Source organism: Vespa velutina, chromosome 6, assembly GCF_912470025.1.
Source record: "Vespa velutina chromosome 6, iVesVel2.1, whole genome shotgun sequence".
Lineage (NCBI taxonomy): Eukaryota > Metazoa > Arthropoda > Insecta > Hymenoptera > Vespidae > Vespa > Vespa velutina.
In genome coordinates, this window is record NC_062193.1 from 5,199,461 (window position 1) to 5,221,028 (window position 21,568).

The 21,568-nt window shown below is 29.3% G+C and overlaps 3 protein-coding genes across 6 annotated transcripts; 2 read left to right on the plus strand and 1 right to left on the minus strand.

Moving 5' to 3' along the window:
• LOC124950079 (GPI transamidase component PIG-S) lies at nt 1-13,770 on the plus strand. 3 transcript variants are annotated; one of them, XM_047496244.1, is made up of 10 exons: nt 1-435; nt 4,980-5,108; nt 8,729-8,959; nt 9,230-9,427; nt 9,504-9,722; nt 9,814-10,002; nt 10,093-10,231; nt 10,313-10,460; nt 10,528-10,874; nt 10,945-13,770. In XM_047496244.1, exons 3-10 carry the CDS (start codon nt 8,803-8,805, stop codon nt 11,111-11,113), a joined length of 1,566 nt encoding a protein of 521 aa, XP_047352200.1. In that variant the 5' UTR covers nt 1-435; nt 4,980-5,108; nt 8,729-8,802; the 3' UTR covers nt 11,114-13,770. The 3 variants fall into 3 exon arrangements, with proteins under 3 accessions (XP_047352200.1, XP_047352201.1, XP_047352199.1); XM_047496245.1 differs by lacking the exon at nt 1-435 and having other exon boundaries at nt 4,865-5,108; XM_047496243.1 differs by lacking the exons at nt 1-435; nt 4,980-5,108 and having other exon boundaries at nt 7,988-8,959.
• LOC124949820 lies at nt 637-17,737 on the minus strand. The gene is made up of 26 exons (XM_047495546.1): nt 16,630-17,737; nt 16,028-16,174; nt 15,766-15,926; nt 15,090-15,163; nt 14,863-14,972; nt 14,573-14,787; nt 14,354-14,462; nt 14,176-14,270; nt 14,019-14,082; nt 13,869-13,944; nt 13,492-13,716; nt 13,202-13,307; nt 12,900-13,128; nt 12,676-12,811; nt 10,974-11,006; nt 9,324-9,415; nt 8,727-8,831; nt 3,715-3,767; nt 3,524-3,641; nt 2,773-3,044; nt 2,566-2,680; nt 2,443-2,501; nt 2,239-2,364; nt 1,832-2,161; nt 1,324-1,702; nt 637-1,249 (listed from the first exon to the last, which is right to left on the minus strand). Exons 3-26 carry the CDS (start codon nt 15,906-15,908, stop codon nt 983-985), a joined length of 3,531 nt encoding a protein of 1,176 aa, XP_047351502.1. The 5' UTR covers nt 15,909-15,926; nt 16,028-16,174; nt 16,630-17,737; the 3' UTR covers nt 637-982.
• A 558-nt stretch (nt 17,738-18,295) lies between these two features.
• Nucleotides 18,296-21,387, plus strand: LOC124950083 (protein OPI10 homolog). Of its 2 annotated transcripts, XM_047496257.1 has the most exons (4): nt 18,296-18,423; nt 20,013-20,055; nt 20,246-20,375; nt 20,463-21,387. In XM_047496257.1, exons 2-4 carry the CDS (start codon nt 20,023-20,025, stop codon nt 20,891-20,893), a joined length of 594 nt encoding a protein of 197 aa, XP_047352213.1. In that variant the 5' UTR covers nt 18,296-18,423; nt 20,013-20,022; the 3' UTR covers nt 20,894-21,387. The 2 variants fall into 2 exon arrangements, with proteins under 2 accessions (XP_047352213.1, XP_047352212.1); XM_047496256.1 differs by lacking the exon at nt 18,296-18,423 and having other exon boundaries at nt 19,862-20,055.
• Nucleotides 21,388-21,568: the final 181 nt, after the last annotated feature.

The window sequence follows — 21,568 nt, forward strand, 5'->3', positions numbered from 1 at the left end:
ACTTCACGTGGTACGTACTATAGAACATGTATGTAGAGGTGATGTATATTATGTGCGATGAAATTTGTGGTAAGATAGTAAACGACAGTAAATTGAAGTAATAAGTTTTAATTTTTGTATGATATTATTGTATGTATAATATTTAATTTAATCATTTTAATTTAATCAATTTAAACATTTTTTTATTGTCTCATAAATTCACAATTTAAGAATTTTACATAGTAAAGGTTAGGTTTATTATATTCTAATGTGTTTTACTAATGTTTCAAATTTATTCATCGCGTCAGTGTATTTGTATAATATTTTAAACGTTTTAAATTGTGTCAGTGAAAAAAAAAAAAAGATAAAATGAAGAACTTTATAAATTTGTAATTAGCAACGCATTGAAAATGGAAGAACCAATCGCAACTGTCGACTATGATTCCAGTAAAGATGGTAAGAGATATATACTATTGTTAATTTAACAATTCTACATTGTTAAATTAAATATTATAATGGATTAAGTCGCTTATCAATGTTTATTTATTATTGTTCGATTACATTTTTATTTTAGCTATCGTATAAAAGTTTTTAAAATATATATATATATATATATATTTTTTTTATATATATTATATATACACAATTATAAGTGCTTATTAAATATCGATATAACAAACAAATATATTTGTTATTTTTAATACAGACAGTTAAACATTTTAATATTTTTATAAAAAATAAATCGTATCTATATTTATCTTATTTTTTATTTTGATATGATAATATGAAGATTCTAGTCGGCTTATTAAGTTAAGCTTCTGTAATACCATTTCACGATGTTCTTTTTTTATAAAGTAACCATAATGTAATATTATTTTATTTCTTTTTTTTCTTTCTTCTTCTTTTTTTTCTAGATAATTATATTATATAGAAATTTTTATATATAATTTAATTTAGTCTTTAAAAAAAGTTTAATATGAATAATACTAAATAAAAAGCAAATCTACATTGTTTTATTCTGCGAAGCCCATGTTGGAAATTCATGTAAATTAAATACATATGTACCCCAAGTACAAAATCCTCCTATAGTTATAATGAGTGTTATAATAGTTGGACCTATCCCAGCAATTATAAAATCTTTTGTTCTTATATGTCCTGCTGCACTGGCAATGGCATTGGGTGGTGTACCTACTGGTAAATGAAATGAGAATGAACAACATATAGTTGCTGGAAGCATAAGATACAAAGGATGTATTTGTAGTGCCACACACTAAAACAATATAGGAAAATAATTAATGATAATGTTTTTTTAAACCTTATTAAATTTATTACAATCTTACTTACCATTTCTGCTAATACTGGTAATATGATATTTGCAACAGCAACATTTGCAGTGAGCTCAGTTGCAGTTTCTGCAAATATACAAACAATAGCCAATATTGCTATTGGATGTATAGAATTCAATCCTGTTAATAAATTTCCAAGGATTTCTGATAATCTAGATAATTTACTACCAGCTGATATAGCAAAACCTCCACCAAGCACCAGTATCAAACTCCAGTGCATTTTTTGATGTATCGTCTGCCATGTTATCATACCAGGCGACGGTTTTTTAGGACGTTTATTCGGATCCTTATCAAAGGCATGTAGAAAATCAAGTTTTGCTGGAAGTATGAAAAATAAGATCGTCAGACACGTAGCCGCCGTTGAATCCTTGACTGGCCTGCAAAATAAAGCTAGAGTAATTTTGTAAGATGTCAGAAAATCAGTCCATCGTTATATTAAATACTTTAAACGTTATTTATGCTATTTGTAAAGGACTGATACAATAGCAATAAGAAATTATACTTACAAATTCGTGATGTAAGATGGCCAGCCTTTCATGAATCCAGGACTTCTAAAGAACCAAAGTAGTACTACAGTTATAAACATAATTCCAACTACAGATTCATGCCACGAAATTGGTCCGAGTTCCTTGTATCTTTTTTGTATCACTTCTGTAGCAACACGTTCTCCTTGGGAACCAATATCAATCGCTCTAGCATCTTTGCTTTTTGGCCTGAATAGACCCATGTACATCACTTGTAACCATAGCCAGGACAGAAGGCCCATCAGTAACATTGGTGGTACAGAATAAAGCATCCAAGAGGCAAAACTTATACTTGGACTATTCGGAAAACGTCTGAGAAAGATGAAATATAAATGGAGTCCAAAGATATAATTAAGAAAATTACTATTATTAAAATTTAAAATACTTACGTTTCGAAAAATCCTTTCAAAGTTAAATTTGTTCCGCTTCCTACTATCGTACCAATACCACCAAGACTTGAACCATAAGCTGCCACCAAATAATAAACCATTGTACTATGTGTCGGTCTTTTTGAACTATAATAAAAGTCAATATATAAAGATAGATTATTAAATATATATGAAGAAGAAATATATAAATAATATTTTACATACATAGGTGAAATCGCCATTTCAGTTTCATTCTCTTGAATGAACATATTACCAAGTCCTTGCTGTAATATATCGAACGTTTCAATTAAATTCAAATAATCTAAAAAGTGAATGAACGTTACTTACTGCTTCAAGTTCTAAGAGTACCGTCTCCATAATCGGTATCATCATCGTCGTAGCAGCGGTATTAGAAACCCACATAGAAATGAACATCGTCACGAAAAAGAGGCCCAAAGTCAACCTGAAAAATGTATTATCATTGATAATATCCTCATAACTGTAAATGTAACTATAGACGATACTGACGATGTCTAATGAAAGACATAGTGTCACCTTCTATGACTGCAACCAATTATTTTTATGATCAAGAGAGCAATGCGCATATGTAGACCAGAGTTTTCAATAACAACGGCGATAACCAAGCTACCAAGAAACATCATTGTAGTATCATTCATATAACAAAGGCAAGTTTCATTAGTGCTCATAATACCCATTAGAGGATAAAATACCACGGGTATGAGACCTGTGATGGGTAATGGTAGAGCCTCTGTTACCCAAAACATTGCCATCAAAGCGACTACGTATAAACATCGCATGGCCAATACCTATAATAGTTAAAAATAATTATTATTACATTTGATACTTATGATATTATAAACCGTGAATCATTATAGAATTTTTACATTTTCCCGTAAAAATTATTTTTACAAATTCTCGTAAAATTGTCTTTCTCGACCTCAATCATAATTCGCTACGCAAACTAAGTTATTCTAATTATCGATTAAATTATTCATGATTTTTATCAAATACTTTTAGCTGATTATATAATATTTGACGATGATATGTCTATTTCGTATCTTTATAAGATAACAATCTACTTATGTATTATCTAACTTAATCTATTTTAATTAAGACTACACGTACGTTTGGTTAATTTTATAATGACTATGGTAAACGATATGTATAGTAAAACGTTATCAGTCATTTAGTTATATCCTCTTCGCGCTTTACATAAATTTTTTATTTATTTATTTATTTTTTTTTTTTTTTTATTTAATTAAATTGTACAAACAATATTACGAACCTCTTCAGTTTTTATAAATATTAATGGCAATAGAATCAATGGCCATAGTACAATTATAAAAGATTTCCAATATATTGCTACAAATCGTATAAGAAGATTACCCAAATGTGGCTCTTTCCTAAAATGTTTATAATGTTAATAATGCGATTATTTAAATACATTATTCATCGTTTATATTAATTATTACTTACTCTCTAGCCGTCGTGACGGTAATTTCTGGTTCCATTGCAATCGTATTCATAATGTTTTACTAAAATAAAATAACAATATTTAAGAATAATTTGAAATTCATTGATATGAAATAACAATCATTGATAAATGAATGATAAATTTTTTCATTTCACAAAATAATAACATTGTATACGTATCGTCGTGTATGGAAATAAATACAACGAAAGCGATGATCAATGTCAAAATTATGCAATTGAACTAAAATTATTAAATACGCGATAATGAATGATTACAGGAATTATAAACAATAACGTAATATGACATTAATAGGTTTTCGCGTCTTACATTTTTATCGGTCATTAAATAAAAGAGATCGAATAAAGCGATTTTGATTACTTTTTTTGTAAGGACAATTTCTTAATAGAAAATAAAAAAAAAAGATTTGGACGCACGATAATTATAAAAGAACATTTATATAATTAAAATTTATGAAATCATTAGGAAGTTAAATTTAAGATTAGAAATACATTAAAAAAAAAAAAAAAAAAAAAAAAAAGAAAAAAAATATTTTGACGATGAGAAAAAAATATATTTCGTAAAACAGACAGAGTCGAAAGATAAAATTATTAATCTTTTATAGGTTCAAAACGATTTACACGTTTTTAGTTACATGGTAAAAGACACGTATAAAAACAATATAATGTAATAGACAAGTGTAATATAATAGATATAAACAGAGAATACGATGTATTGTTGTCGAGCATTCTTGAAAGTGCAAAGGGTTAAATTCTCATCTTCTGCGGTATTACTTACACGTATATTCTACATGTATCCTGCAAAACGAATTAAACGTTTTATGTTGGTGAACCAAAAATAGATTAGAACTCTTGTTTTAGTGTTTTGTTTTTCTTTGGTTAAGAAATATTATCAAGAGTAGCTTAACAAAGATCATTTGGGACAAGAAATAAGTTCTAAGATAAAATGCTATTATTTTTGTTCGATAAGATGGATCGTTCGTCTTTCATTGTTATAATAATGATTCTAATAAGATTGAAAATAACATTAATTGCGCTATAAATTTTTCTCATATAAAGACAGAAAATAGAGAAGAGAAGGAATATCTTATGAGGGGGAGGGAGGGAGGGGAAGGGGGCAGAAAAAAAAACCATTTTTAGGATATAACGATAAAAAGAAAAAAGATTTGCACCGTATGATTAACATGTAACACACTCACTGATATTAAAATTCGAAGGAAAATCCTTTGGATCTTCGATTCTTCTTGCAGAAAAGGGAAAAAATAATATCAGCACACAGTTATAACTCGTAAGGAATGCATCTCGATGAAGGAAGCTACGTTGGATGAAACTTACATGAAAATGATTATAACAGTGAGAATCGATATATCTCAAAACCGGTAATACGAATTTTAACTATATCGTATTATTAATTATGAACGATTGATTTCTTTCTTACGATAGAAAGAGCGAACACTTTAAGCAAACATTTACAATGAATGAAAAAAAGACGATTGAGACGATAGAACGTTAACTTTCCATTCGTTGGAAGCATACTGGTCAACGTGAAGCAAAGGCACCAGAGTTAAACGAGCAATTCAAGTATCACCCCTCTTCCTCTCTCTTAACTCGTTCTCCTGTTTTCTTTTTCTCTTCTCCTCTTTTCTCCCGCTTTATCTTTCTTTCTCTCTTTCTCTCTCTCTTTCTCTTTTTCTTTCTCTTTCTCTCTCACTCTCTCTTTTTCTTTTTCTCTTTTACTCTTTCTTTACCAAAGAGACAATGAAAACCATTGACAGACAGCTGTTGATCTTAAATTTCTTTCGGCCTAAGGATTTTTATCGATAAGCATAGTCATCCTTTTCAAGGTAAAGGACAAAAAAAAAAAGAAGTACCGGCTACAGAGAGGATAATATATCATTCCAGAATATAGTGGGAAAACCCTCTATTTTCGCTGAACAATGAAATGAGACCGGTTGTCTCATATTATATTATGTTGAAGGTTTTATGGGCAATATTTTTTTCTTTGATTTTGTTATCTGACGAAAGAAAGTTCGAAAGAAAATTTTTTTTTATAATGTTCCAATACATTAATTTTTTCCTTCTAGGTAGGAAAATAAGAAGAAAAAGAAAAAAGGATAATCTTTCTTCGTACGTTTGGATTTTTTTTTTTTTTTTTTTTTTTTTTTTTTTTTTTTTTTTTTTTTTTTTTTTTTTTAATATACGATATATATTAATTTTTTTCATTTTCATAAAAATTTGAAAAAAAAATTTTTGAAAAAAAAAATTCGTGATCATAAATAATTATAATTTCTTATCATTTTAGTTTTTACCTTTATTAACTTCTATCAGTTTGAAAAAGACTCGACTAAAACCGTAAAACATTTAACGTTTATGTTCAATCTTATTAATCGTTTCAAATATTACTTATATATTTCTGCTACATGAACAAAGTCACTTATTCACCATTTTAAAGATATTTTGCTTCATTTAGTTAGAAAACTTTCGTCGAATTCGTTGAGATAAATATTTCTTCTAAATCTCTTCTTCTTTTCGTAATAATTTTGAAATGAACGTATATAATATAATCGTATCAATATTAATTTGTTATCATTTGATTTAAAGTAACGTTCAAAATTCAAAAATTATAAAAAAAGAAACTGATATCACCCACAAGAGTTTCATTGTCATTCACTAATTGTTCGAAGTATTATTGATCGTTAATGACATTGTCATTGATCAATTTATCTTTTGGACCAACTAAGTAAATACTAATTCATTATTGACATTGAAATTAAAATCTATCGAACTGTTAAAAAAGATATAAAAAGAAAATCTAGATTTCTTCATGTTTAAATCCCGACAAAATAATATGTTAATAAAGTAATGATAATGAATGTTCAAGGAAAGAAGTTATTATTTCATTCTTAATAAAAAATTATTTAAAAACAATTGTTGATGACAAAGTTTATAAAACAAACGATACCTTGACGAGATCTTGACGTTAGGCTATTTTTAATGAATAAAATTATTCGCGTCTTCTATGTGTTAATGAACTCAGTAATATATGAACGCGCGTGAACTTTGCGATCGCATTCATTATCGTTACGTGTTCGAATTATACATCGGAAGTCCTCGTTCGATTGATTCAAGTTATTCTTTCCATTATTCATTTCACGTGCCATGTAAGAAAATAACGCGTCATTGAGGTATCAGGTCATTCGTAAAATACGATGTAGGATCGACTATAGTATTTTTATATTATCAATCTCATTCAATATATTTTTTTTTTCTCTGGCTTTCTCTTTTTCTCTTTTTTTCTACGTACATTTATATATTTATAATATTGAAAAAAAAAAAAAAAAAAAAAAAAAAAAAAAAAAAAAAAAAATTATACCGCATATTGTAACTTAAAGTATAAAGATAGGAGGATAGATCAATTGGATACATTTTTTTTTTTTTTTTTTTTTTTTTTTTTTTCCTTGGAATAACTTTACATATCTATACGCTTTCATGTATGCACATAATTTGAGTTGTCTGTTCAGACATTTGACTTTCAATCTCCTGACAATAACAAAGATGAATATTCCTATCAAATTTTTCATCCATATGAATCTGTTACTTTTTAAAATATACGGTATAACGTGTAATCATGAAAGAAAGACAGGTCTATATTCATGTGGGATTATATTAAATTATCATTCTACATTGTCTGATTAACGATGGAAATCGTATGCTCTTACGTAATATACATATAAACAAGGAATAGCACACATAAAAGATTGAACGTAAAATAAATCATATTTAATTTTCAAATTCACTATTTCATTTTTCAAATTAAGATCAAAACGAATGAAGCTTCAAATTTAATTTAATTATTAATTATGTATTTGCTAACACAAAATTATTATTTTCTTTAAATAATTTGTCAATAAGAAGTATGAATTATAATTCATACTTTTATTACATGTATTCTTATCTCTTCGCATACAAACATTATTATCACACAATGACACTTTACTGTAGGATAAATATAAAGGGATAACATATGATAGATAAAGAGGGAGACATTCAAATGTCGTAGGTGTATCTTTGTATGAATGATGAAACTCCGTTTTAATTTAAAATTTTGCTAAAGACAACGTGCTTTATTGTACGTTTATTTAATGATCATTCAATGTGAAATAAAGAGATTTCAGATTTTATTAATGCAACTCATCGAGATGTTATCTGTTAATATTAGGAACTAATCATTCGTTTAGTTAAAATAGACAGATAGTAGCATACCTTTTTCCTTGAACGATCAATCAATTATATTTTTAATAGAGATGAAACAATCCATTCTTCGTAGCCGTATAAATATAAATTTAAAGATAATTTTCTTTCAATGGATGAACACGTTTTAGGATGATATCACTATCCTGTATAAAGAGTAAATATAAAAAAGCTATAACATGCAAATGATTTATTTGTACATCTCTATTTATTTTTAAAGTGCACAGTAAAATTATCGCTTTTCAAATATAAAAAAGAAAATATTCGGAACATCTTTTTATATTAATTAAAAATTGAATCTGGAAGAAGTGACACTGCTACTGTACAAGTTCGACTAATACACTTAACTAACGTCATACTTCGTATCGTGCCAGAATACTTGCAACCGATTTGGACCTAGTTCAATTCATTTCGAAGGTTGTCGTGGCGAATAAGAAACACTTGTTGTTTCTTGCCAAGGCCATGGTGGACGATGTAAAATAAATAAAATAAAACAATTGTAATATCGTTTATTGATAAAAACGCGATCATGTCGTATTATCTCACAAAATTTTGGCTATATAAAATTCAATTTCTTTTTGCGATAAGTTTTACGCAATAAAAATGGAAAAGTTGTATGCATAAAAATTATACATATGTTTATCGTTCTATGTCTCATTTATTATTTTGATGTTCGATCGATATTGTAATGATCGATGTAATGATTCGAATATTATGTTTTAATTATATGTTATGATTTTTCTTACAGAAAAATATAGAGTATATGCCAGCATATCCTTCGCGGTAATACTCTTAGGAATTGGTGTTCCATTATGGTGGTACATGACAACTGTACCACGGGTGGCACTTCCCTATTTTGGAATCGATGAATTATCAAATTTGGAAATTAAAATCAAAACGAAGATCATTGTTGCTGCTCTCACCGATGAAAGAGCAATTACATTAACTGAAGAAATAAGAAGAACATTCGAAGCCAGTGGTATTTGTATAACATATTTAGATATTTTTAGAATTCATTTATTATTAGGGTCCTTGTTAGTCGAAACTAACTTCCTATTAAAATACGTGAATAGAATGATCTTTTGATCTCTTTATAGGTATGTTCTTTACATTGACCTCTTTTAATGTATGACACAAGTGTTGAATTTCGTGTATAGAATTTAAAGAGACATTTATGAATAACATACATAATACATTGTTTGATTAGTTTCTTCATTGTCCTTTCGATCATGTTACTCCACCATTTCAGAGATTTACGATTTGGAAGTTGTATATCAAGTGGTATCTAGCAATCTTTTGGCATTAGCTTTCGCCCATCACGAGTCGGAAAAAATTGCTTCTACCTTCGATTTGGATGTAGGCAATCTTTTGCTCTTAGAATCTCCAAATCTAAATGATGCCGTACTCGTTGGCTCTAAAAGGACTATATACTTCTCTATCGAGACAAGTAATATCTTATTTTTAACAATAATTTTGTATTTCACAATGAGTACACAATGTTACAATGATCAAAATCTTTTCAGGTAATGAAAAATTGGTACAAGTGCTATCCGAATGGATCCTTCGTGAGAAATCGTTAAATCTTACTAAAAATGCGCTTACAAATCCTACAGATTACAGTCTTGACGAAGAAAATAGACGGAGATTTCCTGCTAGTTCAGCTTATGATGTTTTAATAACTATAGTGAATCCCGATCCTGAAACACTAAAAGTCAATTGGGATCTTCGGACAATGACCGAGGGTATATATTATTATTGTATATTATATAATCATTCACATAGACGATTATTATATATAGCATGTGTTCATAAATAAATGTCTATTTTATTTAGAGTACATAGAGCCATTCCTCGATCAATTGTCGATGGTAAGCAATTTTTCGGTGAAGTCACAGTGGTTATATTTATTACCACTAGGCGTTAATCCAATACGTGTTCCCGACAGTAGCTCGCAGGGTAGACATTATGGTCTGGTGGAAGATGTTTTACCACATATTGTAACACCATTAGAAAAAAAATTAGGTAAAACTTTCGATGAATCATTAAAAGAAATATCCGAGTAATTCTCTGTATTTCTTTATAAAAAGAAAAACATCAATTTTCTAATTCTAGCATCTCAAGTGAGTCTTCATCCGTGCATAAATTTTGTAGCATACATAGTTCCATGTGATAATGCTCCTTTATACATTTATACGCGTAATGGTCACAAATCAACGATTGATAGTGGCGTTGAAGCATTTTTATCTCCAAGGTATATAAGTTTTACAAAAGCGATATATTGTTCTTTCTCTTCTCTGTATATATTAATATAAATTATATATATATATATTAGATGGGGTGGTGTTGTGCTCACTAATCCTTCATTTGAAGCATGCGAAGCTGCAGCACGTGGTAAAGCTACTACCATTATTCCCGACGAAGCCACTATCATCGGGACGTTTCTTGCACAACTAAGATTGCTTTTAGGCATTCCAGAAATGGTAATTCATTTGAAAATACAAACAATTTGTCAATTGACCGATAAAAATATTTCATTTATAATTTCAGAAGCCTATAAGCAGTGTAACCGTAGTACCACTGGTTGGATTGAAATCACGTGATTGGGAAGTAGATGCTTTGCTGCGAGTTCGTGCCATGGAACAGTTAACTTCTGCTAAGTTAACATTGCAATCATTAGCTCAACTTCTCACAGAGATCAACCGTATCGTTATTACAGATGTTGTAGGAAATAGAATAAAAGTTGCGTTAGATTTGGTGGAACGTTCTGCTGAACTCCTTAGACATGGTGATCTTATGAATGGTTTTATCCTCAGTAAAGATGCATTTATTACTGCCGAAGAAGCTTTTTCCGATCCAACTTTGTTAGCACTTCTTTATTTTCCAGAAGACCAAAAGTAAGCTATTCTTTTTTTTTAACTCTCTTTTACAACAAATTTTTATTTAAATTTTAATATCTTATTTCAGATATGCTGTATATACACCTTTATTTTTACCGGCAATGATTCCTGTCTTGTTGTCTCTTAAAACTATATTACAATATTACAGAGGTGGAAAAACCGATGCGAAAAAGGTAACTACTCAAAATAAAACGAACAAAGATTCGACGAAAGTAAAAGATGAGAAAGTACAGTGATATAAATTATTTAATTTAATATATTGAGATCTACGAGCAATTTTTATTTGAAATAAAGTAAAAGTTGAAGGGGTTTTACTTTTTGTTTTTTTTTTTTTTTTCCAAAACAGTAATAGAAATAATTTTTTTTTTTTTTATTTTGGTCACATATGCATATATATATATATATATATACATATATATACATACATACATATATATGTTCAGAGATTGTTTTACTGTTCATTATAAAAGCTTTACACTTTCGGTCTTTACACATTTCAAAGAAAAATGTCAGGAAAGCGTAAAAATAATTTTCTTTAATAAAGAGAAAAAAAAAAGAAAAAAAAGAATGTGTGATATTATGAAAATACTTCCAAAAGAGGAGTATAATAAATGACTCTTCTGTATTGAGCCATTTGCAATGTCTATTTGTGAATAAGGTCTCTGAGCCTCAAACAATTTAAAAGTTACAAATAAGTAATTACACTCTTTTTTTTTCTTTTATACATAAAAATTCTAGTTGCCTATAATTTTCATTTTGCTAATTATGACAAATGAAACTTTTCGTATGTCATAATATAAGAAGATATGCTACCATGTGTACATATATATTTATTCACGTACACGATGGAGATTTACACTCAACTCGAGCAAACATACCATCCTCCCATACAATCTTTTCATCAAATTTGAGATTAATTATCATTAGATCGTTAGAAATAACTAATAGTCTATGTACACGTATATCAAATCAATCCTCAACCAGTTACCACAAGATTACAAAAACTTGCAAGTTAAATTACTATAAAAAATGTGTCCATCTACCATAGGAGATTATTTGCATCGCCATTTATAAAAAAAAAAAAAAAAAAAAAAAAAAAAAAAAAAAAAAAAAAAAAAAAAAAAAATAAAAAAAAAAAAAAAAAGAAAAAAAAAAGTCATTTCGTGAAGCAAAAAACGTATAAAATAAAATTATTAGCTGCACTCTTTTACTTTCACTAATGTTTCTACAAAATAAAAATAAAAAAAAAAAAAAAAAAGAAAAAGAAAAAGAAAAGAAAAGAAATACAACAGTGAATGTATTTGAAATAAAATATAAAATTGTAATTAAAAAATATATTTTCTATCAAAAAATAAAATATATAATAAATATTAATTTTGAACTTCTTAAACACAGCAACATAAACATTTATTCCATTTCTTTTGCTTTGCTGTATGAAACAAAAAATATTTTTTAATTGTAAAAATCTCATGATCCTATAGTAGTGCGCACAGTATATTATTCTATATTAGTCAATAGTAAAAGTGTAAGAAAAAAAAATCATATCTTTATACGAAAAACAATCGCGCTATATAATGAGATATTAACAATATCTTATCTTGAAATGTCAGTAATAATAATATAAGTTTTAGTTAATATTTGTAGAAACAAGAATGATAAACAATTTGTATTGCCTCCACCCATTGTCCCGTAAATCTCAAATGGTAGTTGGACATCGTAGAATAAAAATAAATTAATCGTCGAATCTATGATCTTATTCGTACGAAAAAATAGAAAAAAGAAGAGGAGTTAAGTCAACAGGGACTTTGAACTAGCTGTATCGCATGTTGCAGTGCATCAGCGATATTCTGAAAAACAGGTACACCTTCGCGCTTTGCATAGTCCGACAGGTACATCCTTCCCCGATTATAGTCTTTCGTGGCTTGTTCGGTTAACTAAATTTTTATCAGAATATAATATATTTAAAAATTTTTAATATAATAAAAGAAATATTACGGTAACTCTAAATAATAATGATCTCACCTTTTCACCAGAAATAATACAACCCTCGGGGAGAATTTGAACACACAGGACAAGCTTAGCACGTATTCCAATCAAGTGAGCTGCTAATGCCATTATAGCAATGCCACGAGAGTGCTGCGGTACAATTAATAGGATTAACCGCGAATTTTTCATCCTTTGTAATTCGTGTGGCAATACCCTTATGTTGTACTCATTCAGGCTTGGTCGATATAGAGTCAAACCCATAGACCTTAAAAATGTGTTAATTATAAGGAAGCCGCGAATACTCTAACAAAAATATTCATGAGATTGTTAATGCTCACTCAATCAATGGAGCTGCAGAAGATTCTAACCAAAACAGATCTTTACTGACCACTCCAACATACAGGTCTCTCTTCTCAGACTCTGGTATTAAGGAGTTAGTCCAATCTAAAAAGTTTGTGTACACGTACATTTATAAATATATGTACTTTCTTTCTTAATAATGAGCTACATATATTAAACGATCGAGATAAGAAGCTACTTCTACGGCGAGATCGTGATAAGAATTGAAGGTAGATGTGTGAAATACGAGTCAGACTATGGGAAGTTGCAGAGAAAATCATGAATATACCTAGGAAACGATTAAAAGGGTGTACAATAGCTCTGCGCAGAAATTTTGAGGCCTTCCTACATAATATACTCCAAACTGAAGGTATCTCACTTTCACAAGAAACTCCATTATTCTTCATCCGCCATGAAGCTTCGCTGGCTAAAGAGTAAAACTGTTCGAAGTTTATCCGCGATTCTGCTGGATCACCTTTCCCTGGAAATCCATCGATCACGCTTCTGTACGTTTCTATAAAATATTAAAAATATTTTTGCAAATCAAAATATATAATAGTCCTAACTATACTATGAATAGTGTTTATGAATAAAGTTTATATATATATATATATATATATATATATATATATATATATATTATTATTATATATATATATATATTACCTGACTTATTTACAGCATTGAACAGATCTGAAACTGACACATTACATTTTGTGTTTGTCTGTAAGGCTACCCAAGCCTGAAAATATTATAAATAATAAGGTACCATTCATTTATTCCTAGATTTGTTAATATATGGAGATGTGTACTAACTTCTTTTAAATTTATTGTACCACTATCATTAATGTCCAAAGATTTAAAAATCTCTCTTAACATTCTGTAAAAAAAAAAATTGAATATATTGTTAAAAATATTGTTATCATATTGATATCTTATCAAGTAAAAGTTCATAATTGCAATATATATTTACATTATATCGGACCCATTTTGACTTAGAGAGATTCTCATAGTTCTTGCTCCATCATCAGCATGTAAGTCCTGTACGTTTATTTGTTCGCGCAAAATCTAAAAAAATTCACATATATTAATATTATACGATTCACGTATTATCATCATATATTTTCTTTATATTTTTTTTTTTTTTTTACCTTAGATGTACAATTTAGAGCGACCGATACACTTTCAAATATAGGTATCCTGTGTCTTTCCATAAAGTATTGAAGTACAAGTAATCCATTCATTAAATCATAGTATTCCCTAATAAATATTTATATTTATATTATATTAATAACGTTTATATTTAATTAACGTTAATATTTAATTAACGTTGTTGTTGTTGCGCCTTAGAAATAATTTATATTACGTACTGTGATGAAACACTTTCTCCGAGTATAGTCTGATCTTGTCGATACGGGTAAATTACAAGAATCAGAGATTCACTCCTAGTTGCTGCCAATTGAGCTGCCTCTATAATTCCGGCGCTATTACGAGTTTGATTATCGATTACAAAAAGCAAAACGCGTGCTGTCTGTTTTGCTTCATATTCTTGAGCTATAAGCTCTGGACCCCATTGTGATACTTGCTACAATATATTTCATCTATTAACATCTTAACAGTTTTACGCATAATTCTAAATCCTAATAGAAATAAAACTTACAGGATTATAATAAGTAATTCCAAGTCTTTGAAGTGTCGGTATTGCTATCTCTGACCTCCAGGTGGTTGGATTACAAGAGCCACCCAAAAATACCTCATATGCCATTCTCTCTGGAAAAATTAATAATTTGAGCTTGTATTTTATTTTGTTTTCTTTCCTTTTCTTTTTCTTTTTTTAATTTATAAAAGAAAGAAAAAAAATTATAATACTATATTACATATACTAACTTGAACCAATTTTATAATTAGTATCCTTTCCATCACAGTGTAACAAATGAGAGGTGCTCATAGGAACGACTGTTCTATAATTAAATATAAATATAATGAGTAATTTTTCTTTAAGCATTATATAGTGATCCAATATTATCACACTCAACAACACTCAAACAATATTACACATTTTGCAGCAGGATTTGATATTTTTGTTTTATGATTATTGAACATGAATATATATATATATATATATATATATATATATATATATATATATATATATATATATATACATATACATATATCAAAGTAAAGTTTATATATATAGGAAAAGTGGTGTTGGAGTGTGGTAATAGGATACTTTTCATTGTTACTTATTACCAGAATTTATCTAAAAATTGCACATACTTCCAAATATCAAATCCTCTTGCAATGAAAAACAGCACACTGTGTTTCATCATCATTAAAATATCTTCATAGCTATCTTAACCAAATGTTCAATATTTTCTGCCTGCAACAAAGATTTATTTTTAACAGATTATTGACTTTATAGAGCAAAAACTATTATTGTATACATAAACGATTATTTATTTATTCTTTCTTTTTTATTGTAAAAATTATCTGACATTATTGAATATTTATATATATGCATATCACAGAACAATAAATATATTTTAAGTTTTAGCAGTACCCTCGTTCGCACAGAAGTGCCAGTTCTGTGGCAAATATGCAGAACTCCTCAAACATTATACAGGAATCTGTACTGATCCCATAACGATTTTCAACATCGTGCAGCATGTCCTGCGGCTGTAACCAGTTCGGGAAGAACAGCATTGTGTATATTTTTTTTATCTGAAATATACATATACACATGATAGACATATTCTATTTTACATAAAACATAAAGTCATTATCATAGATAATGCATATATATCATTTTAAATGTTACTTACTAAACTGGGTCAAGCGGCAAACTAAGCAGCCCTTAGCCAGTACAAAACAAGTATTCATCGTTTAAGAGAACTCGTTTATTCCAAATACGTTCTTCCGAAAACAAAGGTATATTCCAAATTCTTTACAGACTTTGGATTCAAGTGTTCCTGTATAATAAAATAATGAAGCACAATATTCTTTTTCTCTTATCACAATGCATGACAATATATAAAAAGAATGAAAGAATATTATTGAAATCAATAAACAAAATTAAATTAATGGTGATAGACAAAACTGGTGTTCAAAAAAAAAAAAAAAAAGATTAGATTCGCGTAAAATTCTTAAGTAAGAATAGTAATTAACGCGTTTACAGCTGGAAATATTATTTGAAAAGGTGCGTAGGAGAAGACGCTTTTGGAGAGAGAGAGAGAGAGAGAGAGAGAGAGAGAGAGAGAGAGAGAGAGAGAGAAAGAAAAAGAGAGAGAGAGAGAAAGGAGATCGAGCAAGAAAGAAAGAAAAAAAGAAAGAGAGAGAGAGAGAGAGAGAGCAACGATCACGATAAATCGTAACTCAGCACTCCTGATCGTTTGATAGAAAAGCGACGGTCTAGCAGCGCACTAACCTTGGTGTTTCGGTACTGCATACCCACGCACAAAGAACATATACGGTAAACGTCAAAGAAAAAGTCATAAATATTGAACGCATTTGATGCACCCTTGATCTTGGATCCTCGATGAAATGAGAAAATATCAGCGATGATCGATAGTCCAAACGTGCGTATCAAAAAAAATTCATACGGTCGGGAGCTCCGCGTATTCTCTGCTATTGCTCATACTTATTTATACACCGTTATATTTAAAATGAAAGACCGTGTCGCCGGATATCAGCGGGAGCTGGACGTCAAACGTGCGATATTATCAAGAAAGCTTCGTTAAATCGACTGACAACATTTCTAACTATATAAAATATCCACGTTCACGCGACGCGTTTATCCCAACAACACACTTCTCTTTTCTGAGTCAAACAGGAGCCAAAGAGTTAGTAACGAGTGAACCAGAAGCTGGCGCTACCGTAAAGCGCATCGTGCTGCTTGACATGTTTTGCTCCCGCTTCTTTTATCCCTTTCCTTTTTTCTTCTTTTTTTTAGGCACGACCGTAACAAGTTCCTTACGTTCTCGATAAAACGAAATGTCTAACAAATGATTATCTCCGAGACTACTTGAGATATCCAAAAAACTTGTTCGATCTTTACGTTTCATATCAAAATCTAAAATGTATGCGTGTTGCTCTCTCTGCTGTGTGTATATATATATATGTGTGTGTGTGTGTGTGTGTATTTGGCGCGCGCGTGCGTGCGTACGTGCGTATGTATGTGTGTGTGTGTGTATATTCTCTCTATCGTTCCGAACGACTGAATAAATTCACTTGAAATTTGTACAAGAAGAAAAAAAGACAAAGAAAAAAAAAGAAGAAGAATTAAATTACTTGCAAACAAGGATTCACAAGTAATTTTGATTTGATATAGATTTCCGGTTTTAAAATGGCGGGCATTTCAAAAAGTAAAAAATTTCTATGAAATCGCAAAATGTAAATGAAGTGGAAATGAATATATATATAAAAAAAGAGATAAACAGAATTTCTGTAAGAATATATTACAAATAGTCTTATAGCCATTAACGTGAACTATATCGGTCGTGCCTATACTCTCTCTTTCTCTCTCTCTCTCTCTCTCTCTCTCTCTCTCTCTCTCTCTGTGTATGTGTGTGTGTGTGTATATATGTCTCTTACACAGAAATGTTGCTTTAGAGATTACCGTCTAACACAATCGTTCTTTAAACTTGTACGATATTTCCGTTTATTATAGAAACTCTATATATATATACATATATATATATATATGTATGTATGATATATATGTATGTACGTCTGTGTGTGTGTGTGTGCGTGTGTATATATATATGTATATATATATAGGGACGACTTTCGGATAAATGAGAAAGATTTCAGATCAAAGACGAACAGCGGACGACATTTTTCGCTTACCCGCGCGCACCGACCGACTCAAAACAACTGGTTTTTCAAGGAATGACGTAAACTTCCAACAATGAGACCCTCGCCCCACTCCCTTTTACCACCTCCTCCACAACGAGCATCTAGTACTACTTGCTTCTAGTATCTTGATGGTAGGGGGCCACGAGATAGTGGTGGCAATGGAGGTGATGGAAGAGGTGGTGGTAATGGCGGTGGTGGTCGTGGCGGTGGTGGTGGTGGTGGTGGTGGTGGTGGTGGTGATGATGATGATGATGATGGTTGATGGTTGGATAGTGGGGCGGACACGTTGCTTTTCGAATTTTATATCCTGCAAATTACATTTGTGTCATTCCTCATGAGATCACATCACATATATAAATATCGTGTAAGCGAAGAGCCTTTTATATGTATGAAGCAATACATTGATTTGATCATTCATTATTCTGAATCAATCGAAGTTATCCTGAAGTAGCGGCAAGGATTCGAAAATGATATGCGATAATAGAAGAGAAGGGGTAGAGATGACGTTTGATTTTCTTTCCTTTCCTTTCCTCACCTCACTTCCCTTTTGACTCTCCACTCCTCTCTACTACTCTTGGCACACGATAACCTTTCAAATCGATTCTTAATCGCCTCCGTTTGCCTCCGTAGTAAAAGGGAGTCCCATGTGCAAAATGTTGAACGCGGTTTTTGATCAAATATGGTATCGCTAGCTTGTTACGCTTTGTCGATCGAATCTTACTTTTACGTCGTCCTCTAATAGAGTGGGCGTCTTAAGAAATTCAATTCGCTCTAAACAAGGGAAGAATCATTTTTGCGTCGAAGGAGACTTTTATATAGATTTTTAAACGTATTTTAAAAAGAAATTATTTTTCTTTTTCTTTTTCTTTTTCTTTTTTTTTTCGTTTTCTTTTCTTTTTTTTTTTCCCCTTTTTTACTTTAACGCAAAAATACAAAGAGACGAATTGACGACGTATTAACGAGACTAGTGGTAAGATGACAAATAGGATATCGGATAAAAGGTTACAATATCTTGATAAAATGTTTTCTGACGAAGAAGCCGATACTGAGATGATACAATCGTTTATAAATTATATGTTATTATGACACATACTTATATCATGTGACATGTGTATATATTGTCATACTGTATGAGTATATACGACGTCATACGACTTTCTTATCGTGCGATCTTTACGTACGCAGCATGTTTTGTACAAACAAAGAATCCAAACGATTTTTTTTTTTTTTTTTCTTTAGCTTTTCTTAGCGCGACCATTGATCTTATTGTTTAAAATTCATGAAGTTTTGAAATATAAGCTCGATTTTTATCGAAAGTCAATTATTCATTGTATTCATGTAAATACTTATAATTGTAGATAAAAAATAATCTCTCTTTGTTATTGATCTGATAAAATGATAAATTAGTTTACATTTATTAACTGTTATACAGAAATAATATCTTCTTTTTCATTGATTTCTTATTATACAAATAGTTTCATGATTTTAACCTTTAATTTTTCAAATTACGTTGTCTAAGCTTTGATAAAAAAAAAAATACTATTACTGTTTTAATTATTACAATATTATTTTGATAAAATTTAAACACAATCTTATTAATTATTGCCAACTATTTTTGTTGGACAATTAGAAAAGATCACATTTGATTGGTTGTTAGCATGATATTCCTATGGACATTCTCATTGAATCTTATTTCCTGTGAATGCTTTGTAAATTGCAAATAAGGTGTATACGATTCTTGTAAACTGACCAAAATATTCGATTCTGATTTTCTTTTTTTTTCGTCGAGACATCCGATCTTACAAATTACATATTCTATGACAAATCGCTGTAGCGGCGTTCGCATTATCGAAACTGTAAAAACGTCGTAAACACGTTCATTTAATGAAAAATATTATTCAATCATTATATTATATTATATTGTGATGACCTAATTATCTTATAATGATCTAGTTGCAGTCTCATGATGCTTGGTATAATCGTATCTGGTCGTTTAGTAAGTATATTTTGCAATTATAATATACTTATCGTTTTTTCTGATATCATTAATATCCTTCGATCGAAATATTTACGTCTACTTAAAAAATACGTGAATTTTAATTTCTATCAAATTGATTATTGGCTATTAACATCTTTTCCACATTTAAAAAATATTCAATTATTATGAATATTTTTTCGTCTTTTAGGTGCAGACGGATTTTCAACAAATTGGAGAAAATCAATTTTTAATTACAGTACCTGATGCTGATAACATAAATCATATTGTAGTGTTTCTTACAGGTACTGTTCCATTTCCTGATGGAATGGGCGGTGCAGGTATACAACAATAACTTTAAGAATATTTAATAAAGTTAATTATTTGTAAAAATTATAATTAATTTTTCACTTTCTTTTTTTTTCCAGTATATTTTAGTTGGCCAGATTCAAATGCACCACCAAACTGGCAATTTTTAGGATTTATTTCAAATGTTAAACCATCTGCCATTTTCAAAATATCAACATTGAAGAAAAATCATGAATTTGAAAATAGTAATTTAGGAATATTTGGAGTTAGCAAGATATCTCATGTAGCACAAATTGGAATTTCTGTTGAACCATTGAATGTAATAGAGCAACAAGCTGCTACTGTTTCTGAAGCAGCAACAAATTCTTTCGTAGAATTTGTACAAAAAATGCTTACAAGTTTCTTAAATTATGTCTCCAGTTTTTCTGTAACTCAAGCACAAATAATTCCAAATTCTACAGAAAATTTTGTACCACTGTCTACCATACAAGGATGGTATGAAACTTTTGAAAGAAGATTACAACAAAATCCAAATTTTTGGAAGGCGTGATGAATATTCAGAGTTTATTAGTTAGATTTTTCATAATTTCTGTAAAACAAGTCATACATTATGTATACTTGTTTATTATTTCATATTTTTACATTATAATGTCGCGATATAAATCAAACTTGTTTTATATTCTTACAAAAAGGAAAGAAAAAAAAATAATTATTTCATAATATGTATGTAGGAAAGAATATTTCAATATTCTAAATAAGAATGAATAGAGAAGTTAAAAATATTAGTTTTTCTAAATCGACATAAAAGAATATTATTTTTTTTCATTTTATTATAATAAGATTATTATAATCAATATAATGCATTTAATGCGACAATGCAAATCTATGTAAGGTACATGATTGATGTAGAAATGTGCATTTACATTGTATTACATAATATGTTGGATGCAAATAGACTTGTCAAAAAATGACAAAGTCTAATAAAAATGATTTATTTAATATTAAGACTAACTATATGTTATATTTATATATAACATATAGCTAATGCAATTTACAGTTGATTAATATCTATGTAATAGTAACTATGTATTTTTCTTGATATGTTTTAAAATTATCAATGTTATGGCACGTGTTAAATAATGGTTATAAGATTATGAAACTATATAAAATAGAATGATGTAAATTTTCGTTTGTAAAATTTAATTTCAATTTTCATTAAAAAAAA